This window comes from Strigops habroptila, assembly GCF_004027225.2.
Source record: "Strigops habroptila isolate Jane chromosome 13 unlocalized genomic scaffold, bStrHab1.2.pri S16, whole genome shotgun sequence".
Taxonomy (NCBI): Eukaryota; Metazoa; Chordata; class Aves; order Psittaciformes; family Psittacidae; genus Strigops; species Strigops habroptila.
The window spans coordinates 7,529,521-7,556,693 of NW_022651054.1; the positions used below are offsets into that span (position 1 = coordinate 7,529,521).

A 27,173-nucleotide genomic window follows, 5' to 3' on the forward strand; every position below is an offset into this window, starting at 1 on the left:
GCCACCAGACTGCAGCCATTTCCTCAGCTGCTGCTGAAATGGCGCCCTTCCCAATCCTACTCTGTGGCATGAAATGGCTTCAAGGTGCCGAGGCACTGGGTGAGGGAAGGCCTGATGTAGGGAGGAACAGCCTGGAAGGGCTCAAGGGCAGGCCAGCACAGGCTGCTTACTCTGTCAGCCAGGAGGCAGGTTCTGTCATGGCCACATCCACAATGCCATCACTCTCCTTGTCGATACGCATGAATCTCTCATGGCCTCGATGGCCTTGAGGAGGACATGTCTTATCAAGGGTGGAGGTATTCCCAAATGCTGCGGAGGAAGGAGGGCAGGAGACGTGTCACACCAGTGCCCTGATAGCACTGCTCAGCTGAGCAGTGAGAGCAGCTCTGGCGAGAGTACCTGCAGGAAAGCTGGCAGCAGGGCGCAGTCACTGCAGGGTGGAGGATGAGAGAGAGGGCCCCAGGTGAGGGAGAAGGGTGGGGCTGTGGGCACGGTGTGCTGGCCCTGCAGAGAACCAGGCTTCCTGGGCCCGAGGCTTGGAGCTGCTGCTGGACACTGGAGTGCAGCCCCCTGGGTCCCTGCTCCAAAACAGCAGCAACCCTCTGACAGGACAGTGAGACCATGCCAAGCCGCTGGTTCTGGATCCCTTTGGCTCACACCAGTCTTCTGCTGATGCTGCGACAAGAAGGCCCAGCAAGGGAGAGCTCATTACCTTTGCAATGCTCCTGGTTGCTGCACGGAGAAAGCCAGGAGGTTCTCAGCTTCCCTTTTCCCTCCAGCATGGGATGCTCTGGATCTATCCCTGGTGATGTCATGCTAACAGAGGAGATCACGGAACAGTCATTAGGACACAGCACTGATTACACAATGACAGATTGCTATGGGGACCATGGGAGAGCTGCATTTTGAGAGGTCCTGAGAGATGGAAGGAGAACAGCAAAGAACAGTGCCGGACTTGTGGGAGCATTGGCTTCTGCAGCAAAACGATAGCTGGGATGCAGTGGGAAGCAGCTGTGAGGGCAAAAGAGATGAGGGAAGAGGGAGGCTTCCTGGACAGCCTCCAGCAAGTACAAAAAGAGCCACTGCAATACTCGGGAACAAGCGGCTATGAGGAGATGTTGTGTGTGAAGGGAGCAGCCCAACACAGCTCTGTCTTACATTTTTGCTGCTGGATGAATCTGGAGAGGTGATGAAGAGCAATCCAAAGCCTCATGCTGGATCTCCCAGATCTTGCTAGTCCAGCAAACAATAAGATGTCCAGCAGCTGTCCAGGAAGCGGTCATGGATATTGCCATGGTCGGAAAGAGTGTCATCTCAAGCACCTCCAGACCTGGGCAAGGGAGGCAGGGTGGGTAGAAGGGCTGAGGGGCAGCAGCTGCAACAAAAGCCCTGAATCCAAGAGTCTGCCGCAGGGAAGGAGCCTGGTGGGTCAAGCTGTGGAGGGCCCTCCAAGCAGCGAGCTGGGCAGCATGGAGAGCTGCCATGCCTGGCCTCCACCATGCTCCTTGGGCATGCGTCCTGCACAGGAGTGGGGCTGAGATGGCTCCCAGCAGAAAGGGCCTGGGAGGGAAACCGGGGAAAAAGAAAGAACCGAGATCTCGCCCAGGCAGAGCCGTGCTGAATGCCTCAGGCATCTCGAGCTTCAGGCTGCTGCCCACGGTGGGCAGGGATTGAGAGACAGCCTGGGCCGGAGGCGCCTGCCTCCTTACCTGCACTGAAGAAAAGCTGGCCATCAAATCGGCCAGCTTCCCAATCCTGCCAGGGCCCGTTCACACACAGCTGGGTGCTTAGTGTCAGTGAAGGGCAGGAGCATCTGAAGGAGAGAAAGTGCTGCTGTGCCCTGGGAGCTGGTGCCAGCAGCAGCAGTAGCAGCACTGCTCAAGTCCCAGCTAGACTTGTGCAGTCCTGGTGGCCCTGCAGGGAGGCAGATACCACCCCAGGGTAGCGTCTGATTCTTTCTGTGCCCTCTCCGGGAGCACAGGTCTTGGTCCCCTTGCCATGAAGGCTGGGCTTTTGGACAGGAGCCTGCTAGGGGGGTGGTGGGGCTGCAATGGGGAATGGCGATACGGTCCCTGAGAAGCCAGGAGTGCAGAGCTTCAGGGCTAGGCTCCCTGTGGCAGGACAGGAAGGTGCCAGTGGGTCTCTGCCCCAGTCCAGACCTAGGAGAAAAGCAGGACGGACTGCAAGGCAGGGGAAGAAGGACAGCACCCACTGCCACTGCTGTGCTGCTGAAGGAGAGGGGTCAATGCCGTCCCACTGCTTTGGTGTTCAGGAAACGCTGGGGATGGAGCTGGCCCACAAGCGGCATGGGCCAGGCTTTGCCCGTGACACGGGGAGGAGGCTTGCAGAGGGGAAGTTCACGTTAACTGCAGCCAGGGACAGGGCTCCTAGAAGAGCACGTGTGGGCCATGTCTGGGTCCCCGAGGGAGCTGAGCACCCTCCCTGCAGGGTGTGCTGTGTGCATGGCACCCGGGGGGGACACCATCCACTCCAGAGAGGACACTCCATCCCTCCAGGTGAGGAACAGCCCCTGCAAACCCCACTCTCTGCCAGTGCTGCACCTGCAAGATTCTCCGCAGGTCCCTGGAGCCAGGGGAGCTGAGCACCAAGCTCTTCAGCAGGATGTCCATGGCATCCAGGGTCTGCAAGGAGGAAAACGGTTGCGTCAGTCTGTCTGCAGTCCCTCTCTCCCAGGGACAGATCTTAACTCCCCATGCGAGGGAGGACACCCCTGCCACCTCTGGTTGGCAAAGGGGGGCCTTGGGGCAGACAAGCTGCAGTGGCAGAGGAGCCAGTCCAGAGCCTGGACATGGCGAGACCCACGAGAGGGGATGAGGTACAAGGATGGGAAAGCAAAGCGAGACCCTGCCATTCCTTGCATCTCTGGTTGTGTCTCAGCAGGTGCAGCCAGGGAGCAGCTCTGAGTGCTCCTGGCAGCACAACAGCCATTACCTTAAAGTAGAGAACACTGTCTAGGCCCTGCATTTCTTTTCTGGGGGGAAGCAAGAAGACACTCCTGAACAGGCTTCTAAAGCCTTTTCTTCTTGCCATCCAGTGCATCTCCACTTTGCTGAAAAGAGAGAGAGGGGGACCTGTCAGACACGGGCGCTGAGAGCGCTGCCTCCGTGCTTGGGCAGCTGGACACAGAGCTCTGGAACAGAAGTCCCCAAGAGGGATGGAGCCTTGGCGTGGCGGGAGCCCTGCCAGGAGGTGCCCCCTCCCTCCTTGACATAGCCCAGGCCAAAGGACATTTCTGGCAGGCAAAGCCTCCGATCTCCCGCTTTCAGGAGCAGCCGAGACATGGTGGGGACTGCAGGATCACTCTGCACTCCCCTTGAGTCTCTCCAGAAGCCACAAGCAGGGCAAAGAGCAGGCCCCTGAGGGCACCACGGGACTCTGCCTGGATGGGAGGTGCCCAGCCAGGTCCAGGGCATGGGCTGTGCAGAGGTGTCAGCCAAACCAGGGGCTGGGCACGTACCTCATATGGGCAAGGGCAAGCATGGCTTGCTGCCGCACTGCTGTGTGCAGGTGGTCCATGGGCTCCGCTTCCACCAGCGCCTGCAGAACACAACTGGGATGGGACATGGCGGCCACCAGCACCCAGTGCCAGCAGACCCAGCACCAGGCGGCAGGGCTGGCGGAGACCCTCTGCCCCAGCCCAGCACTGGTCCTCAGCGTGGCCCTACTGCCAGGGCTACTCAGCAGCACCCACGTCCTCTCCAGGCAGCTCAGCGTCTGCCTGTGGCAGTGCTGGTCCCTGCCCTCCCCCTTCACGGGCCCAGTGTATCCTCACAGTGTGCCGGCGCCTGGCGACTTTCCCCCTTCCCCAGCACTGCCGGGTCTCCCCTCACCTTGATAGTCTCTGCCACCTGAAATTGGTGGTAGAACTCCTTCAGGTCCTGTGAGAAGGCCTTGTTCTGGCAGCTTTGCACAGGGTGGAGATGGTCTGTAGGAACTGCATCTTCTGAGCCTCCTCCTGAGCAGCCGGGGGCAGAGACACAAATGGGCATCATGAGAAGGGGGACATGTGGCCAGCAGGACTGGATCACTGGGGCTGCAGTGCTGTGCAGGAGACCTGGGGGAGCAGCTTCTGCCTAGACAGCAGCCCTGGCAGCAGAGCTGGTGGCCCCATCAGGAGATGGAGGCACTGCTACCCTGGAAATTGGCTGCAGTTACCTTCACTGAAGCTCTCTAGAAAAGTCTGAATGAACTGCATGGATGCAGTGCGTCTCTGCACCATCCTTGGCAGACAAAGGTATAGGGCGGGGAACGAGGGAGGCTCAGAGAAATGTCTCGGCACTGGTGGGCCTGCTGGGGCAGCAGAGAACAATGTGGGCTGTGCTCAGGGGTCTGCGCCAGCCTCGCACTCCCACTCTGTCCCTTTGCCGTCCTGCCGGACACTGGCGTGAGGCATGTGACCCCATTGACTTTCATACAGTGCCCTAGGGTGTCACCAAGGGCACATCACAAAGCACACTTCACAAAGGGCACCCTGGTGGGTCACAAAAGGCACGTCGGAAAGGGCACCATGGTAACCCACCACTCAGGACATGAGGGGCAGGGCATCCCTGTGAGGGGCATGAGGCCCATTCCCCCCTGGTCACTTGAGTCCCCTTGGGGTGCCCTGAGCCCATGTTTCACTCATGTTTATGGAAGTTCTTGTTATGGCAAGATAACCAGAATGTGTCATGATGTTCAGAGCCAGACTAGTCACAGATCTGCCAGCTGCTGCGCTCCAAGGAGGCTGAGCAGTGCAAGCTGCAGGAGAAGCTACAGCAGCAGCATTCCACCGCTGCCTGTCGGGCACGGAGCCTGCAGCAGCAGCTGGCAAGGAGCTGGTGAGAGGAGCCTGGAGCAGTGGCGGGCCCACAGTGAGCTCCAGAAAGTCCTCAGCAAGCTGTGCTGGGAGAGGAGCGAGGAGCAGCCGCTCCGCAGCCCCCGCTCCCAATGAACTGCTGCTGCTGCAGAAGAGCCTCTTCCTAATGTGCATCTTGGAGCTGTTCAAGGGCGAGCAGCTGAATGCCTGTGGCGAGGCCAAGGCCAGGGCCTGGCACCATCTGCAGCCCCTCCTGAGCTGCGATCCATCAGGCCCCTGGCCCTTTGTGGAGCCTCACAGCACCCAACTGCCGCAGCGGGCAGCCCACGGGCACTTCCAAGCACTGGCCCCAGGAGGGAAACAAAAGCACAGAGGTTCTGCTCAGGACCCGCGCCACACTGTGGAATCCCGCCACAAGCAAGGGCCAGGCCAGGCTGGGCCGCCTCACACATGCACAGTGCTCTGGGCTGCAGCAGGGCAGGCGAGGTTGACTGCACAGGGGCCACCCCATCACCAGCCTGGGGCCTTCCTCACCAAGCACTCCCCCAGCTCTCCACCTGGTCCAGCGCCTGCACGCGGTGACTTGAGCCGTTTCATTTGAGCAGCTCCGCAGCTACACCGAGGGCTTCGTGAGAGGCCTGCAGAGGGGGAAAAGGATTGGGGAGATTGTGGACAGGGCTTGGGGCCCAAAGCCCTGGCCCCCCAGCACCTGCAGAGACAGCTGGGAAGTCCCTGGGGACTCTGGTGTTCAGGCCTTGCTGGCCATGGGCTGCTGCTGAGCCCTGCTGGGACCGCATAGGGCAGGTGTGGAAAATGTCCGTGCCAGCTTCTCTGGCCCTTCCTGATGCCCCAGCCACCCCTGCGGGCTCCGCACGCCCTGTGGTGTGCAGAGCACAACCGGGATGGGACCTGGTGGCCACCAGCACCCAGTGCCAGCAGACCTAGCACAGGCGTCTGGACTCTGCAGAGCTCATGAAGCCATTTCCTCTGGGCGTCAAGTCTGAATAGCATCTATGTTTTCCTATGGCTGGAAAGAGTTACCAGCTGGAAACTCTTAGGGAGGAAGGGGTGGAGGCCTTACTATAGAATTTCTAGCTGTTTATATGAGGAAGATGAAGGAAGGGGGTGAACATGTTTGCTCAGCACTTACAATAGTAGAAGCTCTGACAGAGCTATCAAGTCAGGACCAGCTCCATGTCTTTCCAAGTCAGGAATGATACATGTGGGTAAAGAAATACCAAACTGACCTATTAGGTATTCTGAAGAGCAGGGTTTCACCTTTAAGTCAGTGGTTAATGCGAATACAAACCTTATTAAAACCTTTCTGCTTTCAGGCTTTCATTTAACATTCTCCTCTTATTCCCCAATGATGCTACTGTTGGCTGACTTTAGAAGGTGAAAACATTGCAATACAGCACTGTGCAATGCTGCTGTTCCAGCTATCACTGCACTCAATCTCCTGGCAATGTTTTATGTGCATTTTAATTTAGCTTCTGTTACCTGTTTCAGTGCCAGCTCTCTCAGAACAGGACAGGATGGATTAGTTTCATTAGATGTGCAGTGTTTTTCTTTCCTCTCTGGTCCTCTTCCTCAAGCACTTTCACTTCTTGGGTTGGGGAAGAGGAGAATGAAACTGCTCGTGTTTGACCAACCCACAGATAATTGGGGAAACTCACCAGTAATCTTGATTTCCAGGCAAGAAAAAAAAGTTTGTGAAACTAGAAGGTGATAAGAACAGAATCTGTGAGAGCATGTCAGCAACTGTGTTGTCAGCACAAATCTAGCCTGTGCTGAGCAGTATTCAGAATATTCTGAGACACATTTGATACAAATTGAAAGCTTTTTATTCAAAAACAGCTATTGCAAACTGCACTTGTAAAACTGCTTTAGATGGCTCTCAAAAACCCAAGAAAAGTATCAGGTTTACATCCTTTTTTTGTAAGTGATCAAACCTGGTTGTCATCCTCAGGTCACACCTATAGCAGGAACATATCTCGCTCTAAGGAGCACTTTTTGTAACCCGCATATATCCTTGTTTCTCACATTAATTGACCTGGAAAATAATGACAAAAACTCATAGCAGACCTGTGTCTGCGCCACTAAGTAAAACCAGGCCAGGAGGTAACACACAGTTTACCTGATAGCAAGTTTCTTGGTCTGATTTTAGCTTGGGGAGTCACCCAGACAGATGAGGAAGATGGGGGTGAAGGGGGGGATGTCTCTAGGCATCACCCATGACTGACTTGTCGCCACTGATACTTCATTTGTCCATGAACTTGGGCATCCTTAGGGTAGCAGGAGCAATGGTGGAGGCAGTCCTGGGACGTGGGATGTATTCACTGTTTAGTCCTGTCCCTGGAGCAGTTCCAGCAGGGCCAGGGCAAGCAGATGGTGTTCTTGCGGGACCAGACCCATGTTCAGAAATGATGCTTGGCTGTCACCCAGCAGCTTGTGCTTGCAAAGTTCCTCATTTAGGAGCAGATTGGGCAGATGATCAGGTAGCGGCTCCTTTAGGATGCTCCTGCCTCTGTCCAGCTCCGGTTCCTGGAGCTGGGTCAGTCTCTCTGTGCCCAGTCCCAGTGCTAACCTCTTGGCTCTGGGGTCCAGGCAATGGTGAGGGAAGAGCCTACCTTTCTTCCTTCTTTCTGGCTTCATGGACCACCATGGTCTCCTTCCTTCCTGGAGTGCGTTTTCTTGGGGGGTTTGTCTCTTTAGGTTATTATATGTTTTCAGATTATTTTTTTTTTATTTCTGCTTCCAGCTTTCACAGAGAGGTTCTTTAAGACTGGGACTAGTGACAGTCTGGTCTGTAGGCATCTGGTAAGGAAGGGTGGGTGCAGTGGCCAAATACTATTTCAGGAAGAGGGAGACTATAACAGATGATTGAATGAGAAAGTGGGCTCCAGGACAGGCTTGGCAAGTAGTCAACTTGTTTTGTGAGATGAAGAGGGACTGCCCAAGTAGGGTGTGCAGTTAGGGAAAGGAGAGGTCACGGGCAGTGGGAGAGGTGAAGGCTGAAGGGTGGCTGCAAAGTTTGGGAGCAGGATTGGGGCTAACCCTGAGCCACAGGGTCTGGGGTGGCCTCTCCCACATCTTGGGCCCGGGGCTGGAGTGGATGAGGCTGAACAGGAGCAGGGGGCTCCTCCCTTGGCACCCCAGGAGTCCCTCATGAAAAAGCCACGTGCAGCAGCGCCCGCCCACCGTGGGGCTGGGGAGTGCAGCAGCCATGGGTTAAAAGGAGGCCGCAGGCAGATTTCTGTTCTAGTTTTGCAGATGTTGGAGAAAGGTTTGCCCTCTGCAGAAGGCAACTCTAGGGATGGCTGTCGGATGAGAGATAAAATGAGGTATTTTTTTGATAGTGTTTTGTTCATTATTACACTGTGATTCTTTTGTGGTTTGGAGCAACCTTGTCGCATATTTATTTAAAATCTGATTCTTCTGTTTAAATGTGATATGGAATTTAAAGAGGACAAAGGACAAAAGTTTTCCTAAGATCCAAGGTCTTGCGAATGATTCTCCCTGGGAAGATGTGCATAGGGCAGAGGTATGTGTGTGCTAGAACAGGTTACCTCACTGCACTGTCCATTGCCTCCATAGCGCAACCTGCTTTCCGGACCTGTGTTCCAGCCTGTATCACAGCTGCACACCATGGAATATCAAGAGCATTCCCAGTCCTTGCAAAGCCCCAGGAGCTAACTGGCTGCTCAGGTAGGAGCTAATTGGCTGCTGATGCATGAAGGCAGTAAACCCTGTGCTTTACACCAGATACAACCCTTCATTCCCTAATAGATTCAGCATACGAGCAGTCCCATCCCAGAAGAACCCCCTGGAAAGGGCACAGTCCAGTCTGCGTCCCAGCTTGCTGCTGGATCTACTCTTGGTGAGGTATGTCATCTCTTTTGGCCAGGCTGCTAGGAGATCCTGGCTTACCTCGTTTTCCATCTTGGAGCTTGTTCTGTTCCCTCCTTAGCCAGGAGACAGTGTCCACCCTTCTTGGTTTAAGTAACTGTCATTTCATGTCATTGTACAATGCAAGTGTCTCTGTTAGGCTGGGAGTCATCTCTTGCACCACTGGCTATCAAGCAACCCATCTCAGTGAGGACTAAACTATTCCTTTCCCTTTGGTATTTCATCAGACAGCGTGTTCTGCATCTCTCTTTTCCTAGCTCAGCTCTCATTGTGTGTTTTGGTGAGATGTGATGGTGATTGATCCTTTAACCACATGCAGAATTTATTTATTAGTTTCTTAAGTTGGGGTTTTGGTGGGAAGATGTAGTAGCCAGGCAGGTATTTTGGATCCCTGGTAAGGACCCAAGTTCTCATTGCTCATGCAAACACTTAAGAAATTAAAAATGTAACCAAGTGCTTTGCCATCATGTAAAGGTTAAAGCTTTATTATTTAAAGCATTTATTATTAAATTATTATTATTATTTAAAGCTTTATTATTAAAGCATCATGTAAAGCTTTAATATCCAACAGCGAAAGACTCACATGCTGCAACATGGCTTCATGCTATGACATGTTTCATCATAAACATTTTATGACTGTGGAGCAGAGAATGAAGCTTGGGAGCAAAACTGAGGCAGGGGCTTCCCTGGAGGCTGAATGAGCTGAAAAGCAGCTGAGGAAGGATCTCGTGTTTGTGCAGCTGCTAGTATCTGAGCAGAGAGCAGCTGCTGGGAGGGAGGAGATAGCTCTGAAGGGGTTGGTGTGTCAGGTTTCCATGCAGAGCACGTGTGGATAATGCGAACTGCAATGCTGCTGCCTGCTCCAGCCACTGCATGAGCCGGGAGCATGGGGCAGGTGGCTTGGAAGGGTTTATTTCTATCCCTTTTTGATTATAAAACAGAGAAATACGTCATTGCGAAGAGCAAGAAGGTGGGGATTCTCTACCGAGTGGTGCAGCTCTCCATCCTGGCTTACCTGGTGGGGTAAGAATCCCTCTGCATTTCACATACTGCTGCAGTTGCCTTTGCTTGCTGTGTTGTGAGGAAGATGAATGTAGGAAATGCTGCACACAGTGACATCTTGCTGTGCTTTATTATTTTAATGCAGATAGTCATGCTTGGCTATACAGCTGGGTTTTGTACTGTCTAACAGATTATATCTGATATTTTAACCTGCTAGGATGGCTAGATTCAGCTCTACCTTCCAGATTAATGTCAGGTTAAAAATAGATCAAATGGCTTTATGGCTTTGTACTGCATTATTTATGCCTTTATTTCTGTATTTGGTGGGAATGGTGCCAAACTTTAACACCTGCCTCATGAGAAACAATGGCATTTATGCCACAGTTTGTGAGCCCTGGGACAAACCTGGGTTGTGTGCATGACTGCATGACATGCTTGAGTCTAAATGGGAGGGAACCAAGCACAAAGTGGCAGATTTCTTTGCTGGAGTGGGCTGTAGCAGCTGGGATTGTGGAGGCTGAGGCAGTGTGCATGTGAGCTCCCTTGCATGTATTTCAGAGCAAGGTGACTTGGTGTGGAGATAGCTAGAGCACCTCTCAGAAAAGGCCCAGTTCTATAAGAGGCTGGTCACACTGACATGTAACGATCACAGCAATACTCTTAGCAGCTTGCAGGCTCAGACCTAGAATTATCCAACCCATGTGATGCCTGTGCTATTGCTTCCTGAGCTTCTGAGGATTTTCAAAATGTGATTCCTAAGTCTTTACCCTCACCGTGCTTCTGAGTCCCTTCACCTTTCTCATGCCTCCTGTTTTCACTGATTAAATATAGCAGAGTCATTTCTACATGCTGAGTTTATTTATAGAAAGGTGTATAGTTCTGGAGCCTGCTTTAGTTATCAGGGCAGAACGAAGCCTCAGCAGTCTGGCATGTATTAGCTGCTAAAGGAGCAATCCTGTAGATAACATTGCTGAGAACAAATTCTCTGTCCAAGGGGGATATAGCATGACCACTGAGTGTTTGGAGACTGGCTATTTCCTTCCCTAGGTGTCTGGTGCCTTCTGCAAACCTTTGGCACCATTGCCCGCAGTGACTCCATGGCTGGCAGTTACAGCTTGTTGCAGCAATGGTGAGCGTTAGTCTGATGTCTGACTGCTCGATTAGGTGCCAGTGCCTGTTCAGGGCCTGGCTCAGGGTTGTGATCACCAAATCTGTCTGAATTGTTTCTGCCATGCAGCTGCCATTTCTTCCCTGATTTGCTGCAGAAAATGTAAGGGTCCACTTTTGAGCACTCCTGGAAGAGATAAACAGTGTTTTGAGGAAAACAGGAAAGTAGGAAACTTCACAGGGGTGGGGACTGTTAATACTGAGGTTTGTCACAAGTAGCAAGTGAAGGGCAGCACGTGTCAGTGCTGCTCAGCCCGAGATGGCTGCTTCCCCTTCCTGCATGCAGCAGTGTGCTCCAGGTCAGTGCACTGCAAAGGGGACCTGTGCCAGCAAATGCAGCCTGCATCCCTCTCACAAACCTGCCCTGGCACTCTTAGCTTCTTCAAGGGTCTGGGTGATTTTTTGTCTTGGCAGGTAACTTTGGCAGTATGGTGGGGAAGCTGGAAGCATCTCATTTGAGCCAGAGGGGTTTTCACCCGGTGATACCAAGCTCTTGCTGCTTCCAGTGGGGAGAAGTAAGCAAAGCCTTTCCCTGGACTGTTTAGCAAGGCAGCAGCTCTTCCAGTGTGCTAGTGAGAAGCCTGAAGCCCAGCGCAGAGCCCAGGGTGCAGTCAAGTTAATACCATCACACTGTTTTATGAGAGATCCTGTATTCAGCTGAGAATATTCCCTATGGGTTCCTGTTAGCAATGTTCAGCTCACCTGCAGGAGTTGCCTCTCCCCAGCCATGGTCTGGTGCTGGTCTGGCAGCCTCATGGCAGGCTGCTAAAATGGGAGAGCCATATATTTGTGAAACCAGCCACACTCCTCACTTCAACTTGCAGAAGCTGTTGGTATTTTTCATCTCGAGGAAGATGGAGCCCTGCCCCTTCCCCTTTCCACTGAGGTAGCACAGGACAGGGAGGTGGGAGGCTCTGTATTTTTACCCCGTGACCACTTATTACACCTTTCCCTACATGTGGGATCTTGGGATTAACTATTCCTCCAGTGCTGTAGACAAGCACAGTTTGTGTCAGAGTTTATTCTAAATTTGTAGTAGTAGTTGCAGAGGGTTTGGTGTCATTGGCATGTTTTGGTTTGACGTTTGGCATTAGTGTCAGTCTCCTCTGGCTAACTCATTCCCTGACCCCACTTGCTAATGCTGCTGCCTGCTCTGTTCTTTGCAGGTGGGTGTTCATTGTCAAGAAGGGCTACCAGGACACAGACACATCCCTCCAGAGCTCTGTCATCACCAAGCTGAAGGGCGTTGCCTTCACCAATACCTCAGAGCTGAGGGAGAGGCTATGGGATGTTGCAGACTATGTCATCCCTCCACAGGTTGGCATCACCCCACCACTATTGTCTCTGCCCTTCAGTAGAAAGATGTCTTCCAGTGTGGTTGTTGGTGGAAAGGCTGAAGTGATGTATCCAGGTCCTTCCTGTGAATAAGCAGGAGATGGGCACAGCAATGCTGTGCCTTCTCTTAAGTCTTTGAAGCAAATTTCAAAGCAGTCTTTGTCTCTCTCACAAAGGTCTCCGATACCTGGCAAGCAGAACTTCGCAAGCAGAAGTCCTACGGACTTCAGTGGGATTGCTCACCTGAGCAAAAAGTGTCTGTGTGCCTCTGTTTCCAGGCTTGAGCAGGCATGCATGGGGCAGTAGGTGGGAGATGGAGGGAGAATGTGGCACAATTGGTGTGATGAGGGTTGCTTGAAATGTGCCTGGATAAACCTGCCTTGCTGCAAACATAGATATCTCATGAGCTTTCCTGCTCCTTGTGCTGATAACTGTCTGCTGAATGCCTCAGGTCAGTCATGAGATGCATCCTTCGTGAGTTTTTTGGAGTATCTGAATGCCTGTTACCAGTGCATTAAGTGACTTGCTCTGCTAACTACTGTGTAATCTCCCTCATTTCACTTTGGAGGAAGAGTTCTGTGCTATCCTGGTGGGTCTGGGTGGTCTGGTTTGTACTGGAAAGACCCAGGTAGCAGAGCAGGAGGAAGTGAGAACTGGGAGAAACCCTGTCTCCTCCTTAGGGCAGTGGGCAGCAATCCTGAGCCCACCACATGGCTGCTGACCGATGTGTCCCTCCTGCTGAGGACAGATGGGTCGATGTCCCAGAGCTCTGGTGGGACATGGAGTAAATCCATTCCATGCCAAGAAAAGCCAGCCAGGTGAGCAGGAGAGCACCAAGCTCTGCTTTCATGGATGGAAACCTGAGATCTCTGATGTTTATGTGCACCAGGCAGGGCCGTGTGTTGGAAGGGCTTTTCTGAGAGACTCCTGAATAAATAGCAGGCTCTCAGTGCACTGAGATTTACTCTGAGGATGCTCTCAGACAGGGTGAACCAGTGGTCCTTTAGGGTTAAGTTTAACACAGAGCACAGATTCCCCTGGTGAATCCTTCACTCGTTGCTTTCTTGGGCTTGTTCTCTGGCAGCTTTGCAGAAGCATCTTGCTCGCTGTTGTGGTTCAGAGCAGCCTTGTGGGGTCGGGGGTCCAGAGTTTGCTCCTGGACAGATATTTTATCACCAGATGCTCTCTCACACAAGCCACCAGTGTTACACATGGCAGGGCTTGACCCATGGCTCCTGTTGTGGGGAAGGGTTTTGGTGGAAGATGCTCAGGGCTGCTCTTCCTCAGGCCAGGATGTGGTAGAAGAACATTGTTTATCTCAGCATTCATCTCACTTCTGAGTGGTGGACCAACCTCCATCCACAGTGTCATGGTAAGCCGCTTTCTCTCCCCTTTTCCTGACTGTACAACTGTCTTCAGGCTCATTTTTCCCATAGTTCCTTTGCTGGTTGGTTGTTAGGGAGAAAACGTTAAGGGGAAAAGTTCACTAAATTAACTTTTTACTGAACGTGAGGAAGGGACCAAACAGAAGCTGTAAATGTACAAAGAAAGGCTCCAGAACAGGAGTCAGCCATGCATATCGTGTCTTTGCTCAAATACCGAGGAAGCACTACACTGCCAGAAATAAGGATGTTAAGGATGAAAATGCAGTGAAGTCTCTCCTTGCGTGTCTCAAACTGTCATTCCAGTGGCTTGATTAGGGGATCTGTATTTTCTCTATTATAGCCATGCTAGAAGAAATCTGTTTGTTTCATCATGTCCATGGTGTTGCACTAAACGTGCTCCTGCGCTGTCCCAGCTGCCTGGCTCTGTGAGTCAGGCTTGTAACCGCAGCTGGGGTGGCCAGCCTGGCCTTGGCTGGGAGCAAACACCACAGCTCTGCACTGCAGTGGGGCCTTTGATCGCCAATCAGGCACTGTGTCCTTATGGAAAAGGAGGACAAGTTCTCACCAAGCAGGCAACGAGGCAAGGCTCAGCAGGCCTGTTCCCCAGATTAACACAGTCTCTGAAGCAGAACCCCATAAGCCATAGAGATGCACCAGCCTCATCCAAAAAAATATCCAAAGGCACTGTTGTATCTCAGCCTGAAAAGCACCAGGAGTGAGGGAGGTATTTCTGTTCTGCAGAGAACTGCATCCTCCTTATGACAGGTACTTTAACAGTTAAACAGGTTTTCTAACTCTTCCTGCCTTACTTTATTCTAGGGTGAAAATGTCTTCTTTGTCATGACAAATCTGATTGTGACCCCAAACCAGAGGCAAGCCACGTGTCCTGAGGTAGGAAGAACTGAGCCCCTTGGCCCCCAGACCCCTACAAAACCGGGGGTAAGAACTGGCAGAGAACACCCGTGGAGCAACGAATGCGGGAAAGATGGAAGGCCAATGGTTTTTCTCTGTAGTATAACATCTCAGTTGGGAAAATTGGCCTGGCTACTGCAAAACTGGAAGGTTCTTGATTTCTAGAGCCACTAATCATGTAGAGCCTTGTTGACTTTAGTTGAAGGTGTTGGACATCTGCCCAGCCAGAGATGAGACCAGAGCAGTGATTGCTCAGGGTCAGAAAAGGCCATGTGAAAATAACTTGGAGGTGACTCTGTCTAGTTATGGGTAGAGGAGACTTTCTAAGAGCCCCATTCTGGGAAGAGCTGAACATTCAGGCTCTCATTACCTTCAGGATGTGGGAGGGTGCTCAGCACCTTTCAGAATGTGCCTTATGGGCCAGAGGCATAAGGTCTTTGTGCATCATATTGAAATGTCCTCTGTGGAGGTGTGGTTCAGAATGCGCTGTGTGAGAAGGACACTGGCCATCCAGGGAGTGTTGTAGCAGAGGTTAATTTTCCATGTCTCAAGACATGGAGCTGTGGCCCAGGCTGAGCACGGTTGGTCTGTTCAGGAGACGGTTGTGTGCTAGTGGCTGCATTAACCCAGCATGCAGCCAAGAGAAGGGTAATTTTGGCTCTAGAATCAAAGCTTAAAATCAGAAGATAGTGTTATCTCTTAAGGTGAAGTACTGTGGCCTCCTGCCTGGTTTTGCTGAGTGCTAGGTCTGGGTTTTCCCCCAGCCTGTCCCTCTCTGTTGAGCAGAGCCTAAAAACAGGATGTCACAGCTGAACCACGGTGTCAGGGCGGTGTGATGCTGCAGAGCTATTTGCACAACTTATGGTTACTGCTTCAGCTGCATGTTTTTCATGTTCAGCACCCTATCGCGAATTCACCCTGAATCAGCAGCAATTTCTTAACCCTCTGAGTATCATGTTCTGCCACAGGTCTCACTTTTCTTCTCTTCCTCTTTGCAGAGTGACAGAATTCCCGATGCCCTGTGCTACAAGGACAGGGACTGTGTGGCAGGGGAGGCAGTGGTGGCTGGCAATGGTAAGGAAAGGGTCCCTCCTGTATTGTGTCTGGTAGAGTCATGTTCCTTTAGAGGCATCAGCCCAGTTACAACCCCAGAGATCTCTGACTACAGACAGCAGCAAGGACTTTCTTTTCTTTACTATCTTTTACTAAGATTACTGCCTTGCTCACAGCTTGTGGTGGCTGGGCCAGAGCACCCCAGGCTGCTCAGAGAAGCAACAAGGGAGTGGTTGTTCCAGCTGAGAGTCCCTTTCACAACAGGAAGGAGGGCTCATGGTGGCAGTGAAAAGCATCTGATTTTCATGTGCCCTGTAGGTAAGGAGAGGAGGTGGCTGCTCTGCGTGACCTTTTCTGTCTGTGCTGCAGGGGTTAAGACTGGCCGTTGTTTGAAAGACAGGGACAGCATCAGAGGAACTTGTGAGATATTGGCCTGGTGCCCAGTGGAGAAAAGATCCAAGCCCAAGTATGTGGCCGTCCTGTGCTGCTTCCAAGCTTGAGCTGCTTGGCTTGTGTGTCATGTAGGGTGATTTCTGGGTTCCCTCTGCTTGGATGCTTGCTTGAATATTGGCTGTTCCAGTACAGGAGGGAGCTCTGCATGGCCCCCTGTCAGGACTGGCCCCCTGCTCCTCCCTGTTGAGCTCACTGGTGGTCCCAGAGCTGTTTCCAGCTCCCAGGGCCTTCCCCTCAGCCTGCACACTCCTCGCCAACTCCTTGCTGGCAATGCAGGAAGGTGGCGTGACTGGCCTAGAGCCACGGGGTGAAACCTGGCTGTGGCTAAAACCGCAGTTCAAGCCTAGGATGTGGGCAGCATACAAACATCAAACGGTAACAACCCCTTCTCTTCCAGGAAACCACTTCTCGCCAGTGCAGAAAACTTCACTGTTTACATCAAAAACTCAGTCCGCTTCCCCAAGTTTAAGTTCTCCAAGTAAGTGCAGGTGCTTGGAGATCCCTCTGTCCTCTCCATCACTGAACAAATAACCTCAGTTTGCTCCATTGTCCTTCTGCTTGACTGTTATGGTAGGGAGGCAGATATCCCCTCCTCTGAGGTGCAGGGGAAGGCCTTTGGCATCAGGCTGTGTGGGAACAAGGAGGGGTTGAAGCTTCTCAGATTGCAACTGGGATAAGGCAGTCCCTCACCAGATGAGGTCTGTGATGGATCCTACAGCACAGGATGTGCCAGAGCCCCTAAAGCAGGGGGACCTGTCCACCAGCCAGGGCATAGCTAAATTCCTGAGCTGCTTCTGCTCCCAGTTATTCCTCCTTTTCCATAAAAATGAAGGTGCCTGTTCAAGGCTGGGAAAACGCAAACTTAAAGATACTTGTTTGCATTTGCTGCTACAATATGAATAAAATAGTGTAGAAAGGTATGTTCCTGCTGTTCTCCCAGGCTCAGCTAGACATTTCTAGCATCCTTATTTGAGAAAACTAGGTGGCCCTAGAGTGCTCTGCTCTATGTGAGTCCTTTCTTGAGCCCACACTCAGCTGGACTAGTCCCTGTCTAGCCTGGAGGTCATTTCTGTGGGCAGATTGCTTTCCGGAGGTAGTAGTGGAGAGGGGTCGCAGGGTGACCAGACTGGTGGCAAGGTGCCATTTCTGCTGTGCATGAGGCTGCTGGAGAAGTCTCTGAGCCCTGCAGTCTTGGTGGTGTAGGATGTGCAGGCAAGCAAAGAGGGAGACAAGGTGGATTTCCCTCTTACCTACATGCAGGATGAATGTGCTGGCAACCACCAATGAGTCCTACCTGAAGAGCTGCCGCTACAGCAAAGAGCATCCCTACTGTCCCATCTTCCTCCTGGGCAACATAGTTCAGTGGGCTGGGAGCGACTTCCAGGAAATGGCCTCAGAGGTAGGATTGCCCCTTGGGTTCATGTGTCTTACTGGCAGGCTGTACTGCTTGCTGGGTGGCTGTGAGGAGAGCCACTGGTGACTGCCCAGGAAACTGCCTCCTGTCCAGGGTGAAGTGGATGCTTAAAGTCAAGCTGTTCCCATTTATCCCATCCCTGGGGAATGAGAGGCAGGGAGATGTGGCTCCTGCAGAGGAGATGGTCAGGTCAGTTGTTTGTTAGGTGGTGCTGCCCAAACCACTGCTGTGTCAGCAGGGTTTCTTTGTTTAATTTCAACACTATTACACCATCAGTTTAAACCCAGAACTCTGGAAGGCCAGTGGCGCTCCTCTGCTCAGAGAACACCCCCAGAAGCTTCCCCTAAAGGAAAGGGACATGTTTCTGCATGGAGTAAACTGCAGCACCAAACAGGCTGCGACCTGGTGTGTGAAGCACAAGGGGGAAGATGGAGCCAGTCTGAGGCATCCTGGGAAGCAGAGGGTGTGAAGAGTGCAGGCTTTGTGCTGGCTGCTGCACTTGTGAATTTCACCCCTGCATAAAAGAGCTATGTTACAGCTGCTTAAATTAATGAAATCAGTGTCCTGGGAGGAGAAACCTCTTCCCAGGATCCCAGCACTAGGGTTGTGCATGGAGTAATGTGATTAATATCATAAGTATGAACTCAGTCCATCCAGACGTGTGTGTACGCATGTCTGTGACCAGAAGTGCAGCTGTTCTTGTCCCAGGGGAAAACTTGCCCAAGGATCTGACAAATTTAAAAACACATTAATTGAACTAAGCTTAAAAGAAACTCACGCTGTCTCTCTCTTTTGTTAAGGGTGGTGTGATAGGAATTCAGATTGAATGGAACTGTGATCTTGATAAAGCCCCTTCTGAATGTAATCCTCACTATTCTTTTAGCCGTCTGGATAACAAGTTTGCAGAAAAGCCCATTTCTTCAGGGTACAACTTCAGGTGAGTACAGAAGAGGATACGATGCAGGACCACAGCTGGGCTGAGCTGGTTTGAGTTGCGGGTGTTGGAGGTTGGCAGTGAGGCAGGACTAGTCTGTGCCAGGCACTGCTCCAGCCAAACACATCGTTTTGCAGAGGAGAGGAGGAAGGGAGTTATGCTTATGGCAAGCTAAAGCTGTTTTTGACAGGGGAATAGACCTGTTAGAAGAGAGAGGTTGGGGGGGGGGGGGTGCAGATGATGGAGTTAAAATCAGCATTGTTGTATTCCAGGTTTGCCAAATATTACCGGGACGCTGAGGGGGTCGACTACCGGACGCTTATTAAAGCATATGGAATCCGCTTTGATGTGATGGTGAATGGCAAGGTGAGGTCCCACGCCAGAATATTTCAGAGCCTGGCAAGAAAAAAGGCTTGAGGGGGGACAGAGGGACATTTCTCAGTGGGAAGGCAGCTCTGGGATGAGAACAGCCTCTGGCTTGTCATAGGAAAGGGCTCTTGCCATGCACCTATGTGGAGGTAACCCTACATAAGAAAAGAGATGGTGGATGAGTCCGCACCTCTTCTATCTAAAAGCAGGCTCATGTAAAGTCCCATAGAAGTAAATGTGCCCCAGAGACTTGCTTCCCATGTCCATGCACTGCAGGGAAAAGAAGCTTAATCCAGGGATGATGCAAGCTCAGAAATGCAGCCATGGACAGTTAGTTGGATCTGAGACACACACAGACCTTTAGTGTTGTTCACTGCCAATCTAGGGTTGTGCCTGCTTGTTGCTAACAAAACACACCCACAGGCACTGGTAGCTTCCCTGGTGTAACACCACACCCTTCAGTTTGTCTCTTGAGTTGTTCTTTCACTGAGTGTTTCATGACCTTTTCTCTTTTAGGCAGGGAAATTTAACATCATTCCCACTATTATCAATATCGGTTCGGGGCTTGCTCTCATGGGAGCGGTAAGTGAATGTATTTCTTTAAAGTAACACATTGGGACCCAGATCATTTAGCTGTTATGAGGATAAAATAGGACAGTTGGTTTAGATCTTCTCTGATAGTTTTTGCTGCTCTGAGTGCACAGCCAGATGTGTGTCTGTGTCCTGTCTTAACAGCATTTGTTAATGTACTGTGTGGTCTAAATACCCTGAGGATTGCATGGAGTATGAAGGAAAATACAGCTCCTACCAGCTATTCCTTAATGCTCATTAGACCAGAACATTTCTAAAGATAAACCACAAATTCCTTCTCTCTGCAGGGAGCTTTCTTTTGTGATCTGGTGCTGCTGTATCTGATTAAAAAGAGTAACTTCTATCGAGGAAAAAAGTACGAGGAAGTAAAGTAAGTGGGCTTGGCTTTCTGTATAAATGTAATGGCTTTATTGTTATGACTACTAGAAATAGAAGGAGATACTGGAACACAGTAAACATTGATGGCAAACAAAGGCTAATTGCAGGAAATTATATTCCTCCAAATGAGTTTAGGCAAGTGACTCCCTCCCTCTTAAATTCACAGCAGCTGCCATTAGCTGGGGAGCAAAGGCAGCTGCTGTGTCATGGTTGGACTTAATGGCCTTGCACTGTCTGCAATGACAGCGGATGGGATTGGGGCAGCTCCAAGAACTCTAAAGCCTCATGAAATCAAAGAATGGGGCTTTAGCTGCATGGAGGGTGATGGCCTGTGTGGTGAGGTACAACAGGCCTGTCCGGGAACCTCTTACCCACGTTGTTTCCTGAAACAAAACCAGCCTGCTTGCCTTGGCTGTCCCCTTTGCTTGTTTCCTCAGGTCCAGTTCCGGGAAATCCTTATCTAGTCCTACGCTGAACGGGAATCAGAGCCCTGACCAGCTCGGTGGGCTCTAGGCACAGTGACGGGTCTGCTGGCTGGGGTCATGTCCCAGGAAAACCCTGCAGGTGTTGAATCACACCAGCACTGGGAGGTGGAGATGCCCCACATCAGGTCTACTGTCTTATTACCGGGATTCCCAGAGGGAAAAAAAGTCCTTTAAAGACTACCCTTCTTTCCCTGAGATGTTCTCTGGTATCCTGAGCTTGCACCAGTGTGTCATTGCTATGGATTTATAAAAGGATTTTATAAAAGGAAAAAGAAGACACCAAGGGAATGTTTTTGTATCTACTGATACATATATCTGTACCTACAACAACAGCCAGCGTTATCCTGAGGCTGTGCTTTGCTTCCATGTGCTGGGATGTGAAACACCACTGGCTCTCTGAGGGCTGAGGCTGAGATTCAACCTATCCCCTGCTTCCCTGGCTTGCAGCCACTGCTCCCAACTCCCGCTTGTGTTACATGCAGGACAAGATGTGAAGCAGCAGGACTGATCCTGTTGGGAAGTGCAGTGAAACACAGCACTCCAGCAGCACTCAGAGCCTGAGAGCTTGTTATCCTACAAGGGCCATGCCAGGTCAGAGCAGGGCAATCGCGCTCATTGTGGGGTGTGTGTAACCACTAGGGCTAGAAATGGTGCTTCACCAGGAAAAGCCTTCCAACAGCTGGAGCACGGAGCTGTGCTGGGCTCAGGAACAGCAGGAGGAGAGTCAGTTCAGCCATAGCGGGGTCCCGGCTGCCTCCACTGTCACCTGCCTTCTCCAGTTGTAATTGGTCCTGAGAACCAGCATTTAGAGCACAGAGCAAGTAACAGCAGGCAGCGATTGATAGTGAGGGGAAAGCAAGGAGACTGAGCTCATCAAAACATGTAAAGCTGACTGTGCTCTACTGACACCAACCTTTCAAAGTGACAAAACATCCTCATTAGGTGCCCAAAGCCGTTTCCTGAATTTAAGTCTTCAGCCCCCCCATACTCCCTAGAATATTTCCCTTCTTTCTACCATTTGTTTAACACTATTCCCACAATCACTGCTATTAATAAAACATAACCAGATTCCTTCTCAGGAGTTTGTTTCTTTGATTCTGCCCTCCCTTGTATTTAATGCACAGCGATAAAATCTGTCACTTTAGGGCAATGCTCTGCAAGACTATTCTGTACAGTATGGTTTGTAGGTTAGACACCACCTTCTCTTTGTGATACATAATTGTGTAAGAAAGTCAATTAAACACTAAGTTAGCACAAGAAGGTTTGCAGTAAAGATATCACCTGTGTGATGGGTGATAGACTTTTCCTTTCTGTTCCTGCTAGACTTAAGGCACCAGAACAAAGCATGGCTCAATGCCAGCATGTGTTCAGTACAGTCTGAGCTGGCAGATAATAAGACAGTGCACTTACTTGGTTGTTTCATTGGACACAACAGCACTAAAAAGGAGCAAACACTCGTGAGAGTGTTAATGACTTTTGTGTTTGCCAGTGAAGAACATCCATGACTGACTGTCATTTATTGATAGTGTGTACATGTAGCAATTGTGGAAAATAACATTGACATTAGCAGCTCAAATATACTGCCTGTACCAAACCTTTACATACACTTAATTACAAGTTACTGTGCAATATCTGCTCATGTCAGTGGAGTACTTTTAAAAGTGCTGTTACACGTGGCTTTAATTTTTTATGTGTAGAGACAGGCAGCAAATCTAGAGGGGAGTGTAACTGGTCTTATCCAAACCAGTGAACTACATTAACCAAAACCCAGGGCTGTGCCTGCAATTAGGGACAGAACAACCAAACAAATATTCATTGGAGGCATCCAAGTAGTGGTTCACATTCAGTTTAATTGGAACAGTGCTACTGCTTCATTTGTACTTGGACATAATTTACTGACAGTATTAACAATGCAAGCGATGGACAACAGTTTCAAAGGTAAGCTGGCCTAGTTGTGTAGGTGAGTTCTAGCACCAGTCCTCCTGCTCGATTAAAAACCACTGCAGCTAACGTGACTCCTAGTCAGTTTAGTAGACGTGAACCATCCCGTACAGGAAAGTCCAGAACAGGACGTATGTGAAGAGCCCTCCTATAAGCCCCCCCGTGAAAAGTGGCCTTCGGGATTTAAAGTACTTATTCCAGCGCCGTCCGGCTTTTAACACCAAGAGCAAGGAGAGGAGGACGGAAGCCAGGAAGTAGAAGATGAAGCCGTGCAGGCCGGTCAGGCCGAGGATCCCCGCCGTGGCGCCCGATAGTGCCGAGACAGACGTCCTGCAATAGTCCAGGATGGCGGCGTTCCCCCGCACTGCCGCCTCGCTGATGAACTGCGGCCCGTCGCGCTTGGCCACCACCGCGGCCATGGCTCCCGGAGCTCCTCTCGCGCAACGGGACTGGGAGGAAGGAGACACGAGCTGTACGGGCCGGGGGGAAGGGTGCATTCTGGCCCGGCGCACCGTCCCGCTGATCCCGCTCGCCTCTGCCTCGGCTCCGCAGCGCGGTGGAAGCCCAGCAGCCGCGGGCGCCCCCCGCGGAGGAGCTCTCCCCGCATCCAGCACCGCGGGGCCCGCCCGCCTCTCCCCGGCCCGTACCTCTCATCCACGGCGGCGCAGCTGCTCCGCGGGACCCTCGGCCGGGCCCGGCCGTCACGCCTCGCACCCTGCGGAAGGACACCGCAAACCGCCCGTCACCGCGGGAGCCGAGGCCGCCTCACCCCGCTCCCCGCGCCGGGCCCAACCCACCGCCACACCGGGACCTCGCGCCGCCCCGCCGGAAGCTTCTGTCAGGCATCTTGGCGCGGGAGACGCCGGGAAAGCAGCCTCACTTCCGGCTCCCTCTCCTGCGCTGAGGGCGAGGCGGCACCCGATTGGCTGGCGGCGGCGGCGGCGGGGGGCGGGGCCGGGCGGGGCGCTTTTGTTCGGGCGGCGGCAGCGGTGTCGGGGCGATGTCGTACGTGCCGGGGCAGCCGGTCACCGCCGTGGTGGTGAGATGGGGCTGGGGCACCGCGCTGGGAGCTGCTGGGCGGGATGGGGACGGAGGCGGCAGTGCTGGCGCCGCTGTCAGCGGGGACGGATGATGCGGGCTGCAGCACCGCCGGTCCCAGTTGCAGCTTCCCCGCCCGCCCCGCTGTCCGTTCCTCGCTGCGGAGGCCTACAGTGCCTGTAGAGGGCTTGTCCTGCCTCGAGGAGCGGCAGGCCGGGCACTTGAGCCACACGCAGGCGCCTCCGCTGTTGGGTGGGAAAGCGGGGAGGGGCCGGGCCGGGCTGCAGCCGCCGCCGCTTGTCCTGGGGGTGCTTGAGGGAAAGGGGAGGAAGTAGCCGAGAGGCGTGTTCCCTGGTATGCGGAGAACCATTGGCCGGCAGCGGCGGGATAAGCGACCGCTTTGTCTGGGCGGGGGGAAAAGTGGAGCTTCTGAAGTGTGTTAATTGCTCTAATTAAGAAAAGTGTGAGAGAGGGGCTCCGCAGCTGTGTGTGCTGCGCTGCTCCCCGCTGGGCTGAGGGTGGGGAAACTGCCCCGGTGTGGCCGAGAGCCTGAGCGCAACGCCCTGGCAGCTCGGTGTCTGACAGGGCTGCTTGAGAACAATCCTAGGGGTGGTTTGGGGAGGAAAGGACCTCTGAAGGTCACCTAGTCCACCCCCGTAGCGAGCAGGGACACCTGCTTATATGGTGCTTAGATAACACATGAAGATTATTAGATGCCTGTGATCATCAGGCACGGCAAGGAACCTGCCTCTGGCTTACAAGTGTGTCGATAAGTTATCTTGAAAAAGAACCAACCTAATAATAGGTGGTTGTTTCACTGATAGGGCAGGAACAAGGGGCACGTGGGCAAAGAGCAAGATGAGTCTCGCTGTGAGTGACTGCTGGTTGGCAAGGCATGACTCATGTTTCAAGAGACCTGCTCTGTTGCTAGTGTTTTCCCTTATATCTGAAGCTCTGAGTAGTTAAGGAGCTTGGCTGTTTGGTGTCAGAAGCGCCCTTGGGCTGAGTTTGCAAGTGGTTTCCTGTCCTGCTGTTCTGTGGCAGGGCTGAGAACAGCTCAGAGCCGACTGCTGTCAACAGATTTCTTCTTCATCACAACACTCAACTATTTTTCTCTTTTCAGCAAAGAATTGAAATACATAAGCTTCGTCAAGGTGACAATTTGATTCTGGGGTTCAGTATTGGAGGTGGCATTGATCAGGATCCTACTCAGAATCCTTTCTCTGAAGACAAGACCGACAAGGTCAGATGCTCTTTGTTTTCCATAGCCACTATCTTTGCAAAAGGCTGAGTATGTCCAACTCAGCCAGCTACCTCAACTGGCTTCTGTATTCTGTCTTCTCACATAGCTGACTATTAAAGTTACTCTGTTGCCCTGTTATCATTTGCAGACTAAGTTTGGTTTGTTAGCTCTCCACCTCTTCTATCTTCCAGCATTGCACAAACCTGTTAGATCCTGTAATATACAACGAAGTGTGTTTGTAGAATCATGGAACCACAGACTGATTTTGGTTGGAAGGGACCTTAAAGCTCATCCAGTTCCAACCCCCTGCTATGGGCAGGGATACCTTCCACTAGAGCAGGTTGCTCCAAGCCCTTTCCACCCTGGCCTTGAAACTGCCAGGGATGGGGCAGCCACAGCTTCTCTGGGTACCCTGTGCCAGTGCCTCACCACCCTCACAGGGAAGAACTTCTGCCTAAGATCTCATCTCAATCTCCCCTCTGTCAGGTTAAAGCCATTCCCCTTGTCCTGTCCCTACAGGCCCTTGTCAGAAGTCCCTCTACAGCTTTTGAATGGCTCTTAAGTATTTTAATGGTCCTTTATTTAGTAAGTGAACACTTCATTATTTTTTTCCTAGGGTATCTATGTAACAAGGGTGACAGAAGGAGGCCCAGCAGAAGTTGCAGGACTCCAGATTGGAGATAAGATCATGCAGGTAAACACCAATATGAGACAAGTACTAACATAGCATTAGGTGTGCACTGCAGGGAAGTGTCTGCTGGGGGAAATGCTGTCTTCTGGGTGCTTTCCGGGACAGTTTGTGGGCCTTATAAATAAGCTGATGAGTGGCACAAGTGTATTTACTACATAGTTCTGATTGAACAGTTATAGGACACCTGTGAGTCCACACACCTGCCTCATTTTAGGTGTTTTTCCCAGGTGAATGGCTGGGATATGACAATGGTGACCCATGACCAAGCAAGGAAGAGGCTGACAAAAAGGAATGAAGAAGTGGTACGGCTGCTGGTGACCAGGCAATCTCTGCAGAAGGCTGTGCAACAATCCTTGATGTCCTAATCAGTCACTGAGTTGGGGAAGGGTTGGGGAGGGAGATGTATAGACTGATGTCAAACAAGGAAGCAAATTCTAGGCTGAAACAAGTTGGCTGGAAGGGGAGCATGTTCCTAACTGTGGTAAACATGATTTTTATTTTAATTTTTCCTTCTTCTGGTGTAACTGGCAGTAGTAGAATTGTGGTCCCCTCAGCAGAGTGCTTCTCTAAAAGTCTTCCCTGCAGGTACATGGGAAGACTTTACTGTAGTTGTGGCTTTTAGGAGGACAGGGACAAACCCTGGTTATCTAAGGAAGCAACTGGAAAAGCCTTAACTCCAAAAGGATTCCTTTGTAGCACAAAAGGTTCCTATTTTAAGAGGAAATGTGGCTTCTGCTATGGAAGATAAGAGGGTTTGCTGTGCTTAAGCTTTTAGAAGTGATCTGTCCTGTCCCCTCTGTGCTATCAAATTAAAATGCCAGAACTAAGAGTTGCTCAGTGCTGTGGGGAGGAGCACTGTACTAATCCCACCCTGTGTGCTAGCTAGTCAAAGTATGCCAAAGGGTTTGGGGCATTGTGGTTTACTGCAGACACCCTGCACAAAGCAGCCTCTTCAGACAAGAAACAACTAAGTTACACAGGAGTGTTAGATTAATGCCTGTGAAGTACACTACAAGTTCATAGACACTACAGTTCAACTTCACTGTCAGCATAAAACTTTAATTCTCCTTGTTCCCAAGTAATTTGTAACATGAAATGAATCAAGTTTCAATGAAAGGAATATGGAGCAGGAAAGAAGAAACTGTTGCTGAACTTACCAAAAGAGCTGCTTGTTGTGTTAAGAGTCTTCAGTTCTTCATTCCACTTCTATCAGACTTGAAATGGGGAGAGGTGGATTTTAGTCTGTTTTCTAGAAGACTTTGATTAAATCACTGATTTATTGGATAGAAGAGATTAATGTGCCAATAACATGCAAAAGTGCCTCCTGATCAAATTTAAACTTCTGGTAAGATACTAAGTTGTTTAAATGAACATGCCACAGGATTTAAGGCTCTTGCTGCAACACTAAGATAATTTTCTAGTGTCCTGGTGGTTTTTTAACCAGCTAGCTTTACCATTATCTGAAAACTGGAGTTCTTAATCCCCTTCAGTTGATTTATACATATCTGTGCTTTCCTTAAGCAGTCTTCAGGTAAGCTGTTGTAAATAGAACATGAGGAGGTGGCAGACTAACTTATTACTGCTGTGCCACGTGTGTATGTTGTGATTAATGCATCTCAGACTGTTCTGTACACACCAGCAGATGCCTATTTACCTTTTTTATATCTATGGAATTACTACAATACTGCTTTTGAATTTTGTAAGTTAAGAATTCAGTGGTAAATTTTAAGGCTTTCAAGTTGGAAGTTATTTTTGTTACTATAAAGATACACTGCTATTTGTACTGCTATTTCATTTGACTTTACACACAATAAAACAAAGTTGGATTTCCTGAGCTGTTTGTCCTTACATTTAAGAATGCCACATCTCTTGAATGCCCCCAGCTGAGATGTTTTTTCTGGCTCAGAGTGGATTGTGGACTACATCAGCACAGTGCAGCCTGAGGTTAGTAAGGTCTTGATTTCACTGGTGGGTGTTTGCAGTGTTAGTGACCTGTCACACCTCACTGGGACTCCAGCATGGGAGAGAAGGGGTCCTAGTCTTCCTTAGGTTGACAC

At 51.2% G+C, this 27,173-nt stretch overlaps 3 protein-coding genes across 4 annotated transcripts; 2 read left to right on the plus strand and 1 right to left on the minus strand.

Moving 5' to 3' along the window:
• The first annotated feature begins 9,409 nt into the window (after positions 1-9,409).
• Positions 9,410-21,281, plus strand: P2RX5 (purinergic receptor P2X 5). Of its 2 annotated transcripts, none has more exons than XM_030472822.2 (12): positions 9,410-9,748; positions 12,061-12,211; positions 14,434-14,505; positions 15,525-15,600; positions 15,949-16,045; positions 16,430-16,510; positions 17,293-17,431; positions 18,247-18,383; positions 18,653-18,746; positions 19,266-19,331; positions 19,628-19,710; positions 20,156-21,281. In XM_030472822.2, the coding sequence occupies exons 1-12, from the start codon at positions 9,612-9,614 to the stop codon at positions 20,229-20,231; spliced, it is 1,209 nt and encodes a 402-aa protein (XP_030328682.1). In that variant the 5' UTR covers positions 9,410-9,611; the 3' UTR covers positions 20,232-21,281. The 2 variants fall into 2 exon arrangements, with proteins under 2 accessions (XP_030328682.1, XP_030328681.1); XM_030472821.1 differs by having other exon boundaries at positions 9,520-9,748; positions 14,434-14,553.
• A 752-nt stretch (positions 21,282-22,033) lies between these two features.
• EMC6 (ER membrane protein complex subunit 6) lies at positions 22,034-23,045 on the minus strand. Its single transcript, XM_030472834.1, has 3 exons — positions 22,942-23,045; positions 22,792-22,859; positions 22,034-22,593 (listed from the first exon to the last, which is right to left on the minus strand). Exon 3 carries the CDS (start codon positions 22,561-22,563, stop codon positions 22,231-22,233), a length of 333 nt encoding a protein of 110 aa, XP_030328694.1. The 5' UTR covers positions 22,564-22,593; positions 22,792-22,859; positions 22,942-23,045; the 3' UTR covers positions 22,034-22,230.
• A 27-nt stretch (positions 23,046-23,072) lies between these two features.
• Positions 23,073-26,964, plus strand: TAX1BP3 (Tax1 binding protein 3). Its single transcript, XM_030472832.1, has 4 exons — positions 23,073-23,183; positions 24,306-24,425; positions 25,042-25,119; positions 25,344-26,964. Exons 1-4 carry the CDS (start codon positions 23,145-23,147, stop codon positions 25,479-25,481), a joined length of 375 nt encoding a protein of 124 aa, XP_030328692.1. The 5' UTR covers positions 23,073-23,144; the 3' UTR covers positions 25,482-26,964.
• Positions 26,965-27,173: the final 209 nt, after the last annotated feature.

What these genes read in the sequence shown, in the direction of transcription:
- P2RX5 (XM_030472821.1), top strand. Translation starts at nt 9,612, where the DNA reads ATGGGGCAGGTGGCTTGGAAGGGTTTATTTCTATCCCTTTTTGATTAT. An exon ending in GAGAAAAGATCCAAGCCCAA is followed by an intron (nt 16,046 to 16,429) that starts GTATGTGGCCGT and finishes CTTCTCTTCCAG; the next exon opens with GAAACCACTTCTCGCCAGTG. An exon ending in TCTTCAGGGTACAACTTCAG is followed by an intron (nt 18,384 to 18,652) that starts GTGAGTACAGAA and finishes GTTGTATTCCAG; the next exon opens with GTTTGCCAAATATTACCGGG.
- EMC6 (XM_030472834.1), bottom strand. Translation starts at nt 22,563, where the DNA reads ATGGCCGCGGTGGTGGCCAAGCGCGACGGGCCGCAGTTCATCAGCGAG.
- TAX1BP3 (XM_030472832.1), top strand. Translation starts at nt 23,145, where the DNA reads ATGTCGTACGTGCCGGGGCAGCCGGTCACCGCCGTGGTG. An exon ending in AGCCGGTCACCGCCGTGGTG is followed by an intron (nt 23,184 to 24,305) that starts GTGAGATGGGGC and finishes TTCTCTTTTCAG; the next exon opens with CAAAGAATTGAAATACATAA. An exon ending in TTGGAGATAAGATCATGCAG is followed by an intron (nt 25,120 to 25,343) that starts GTAAACACCAAT and finishes TGTTTTTCCCAG; the next exon opens with GTGAATGGCTGGGATATGAC.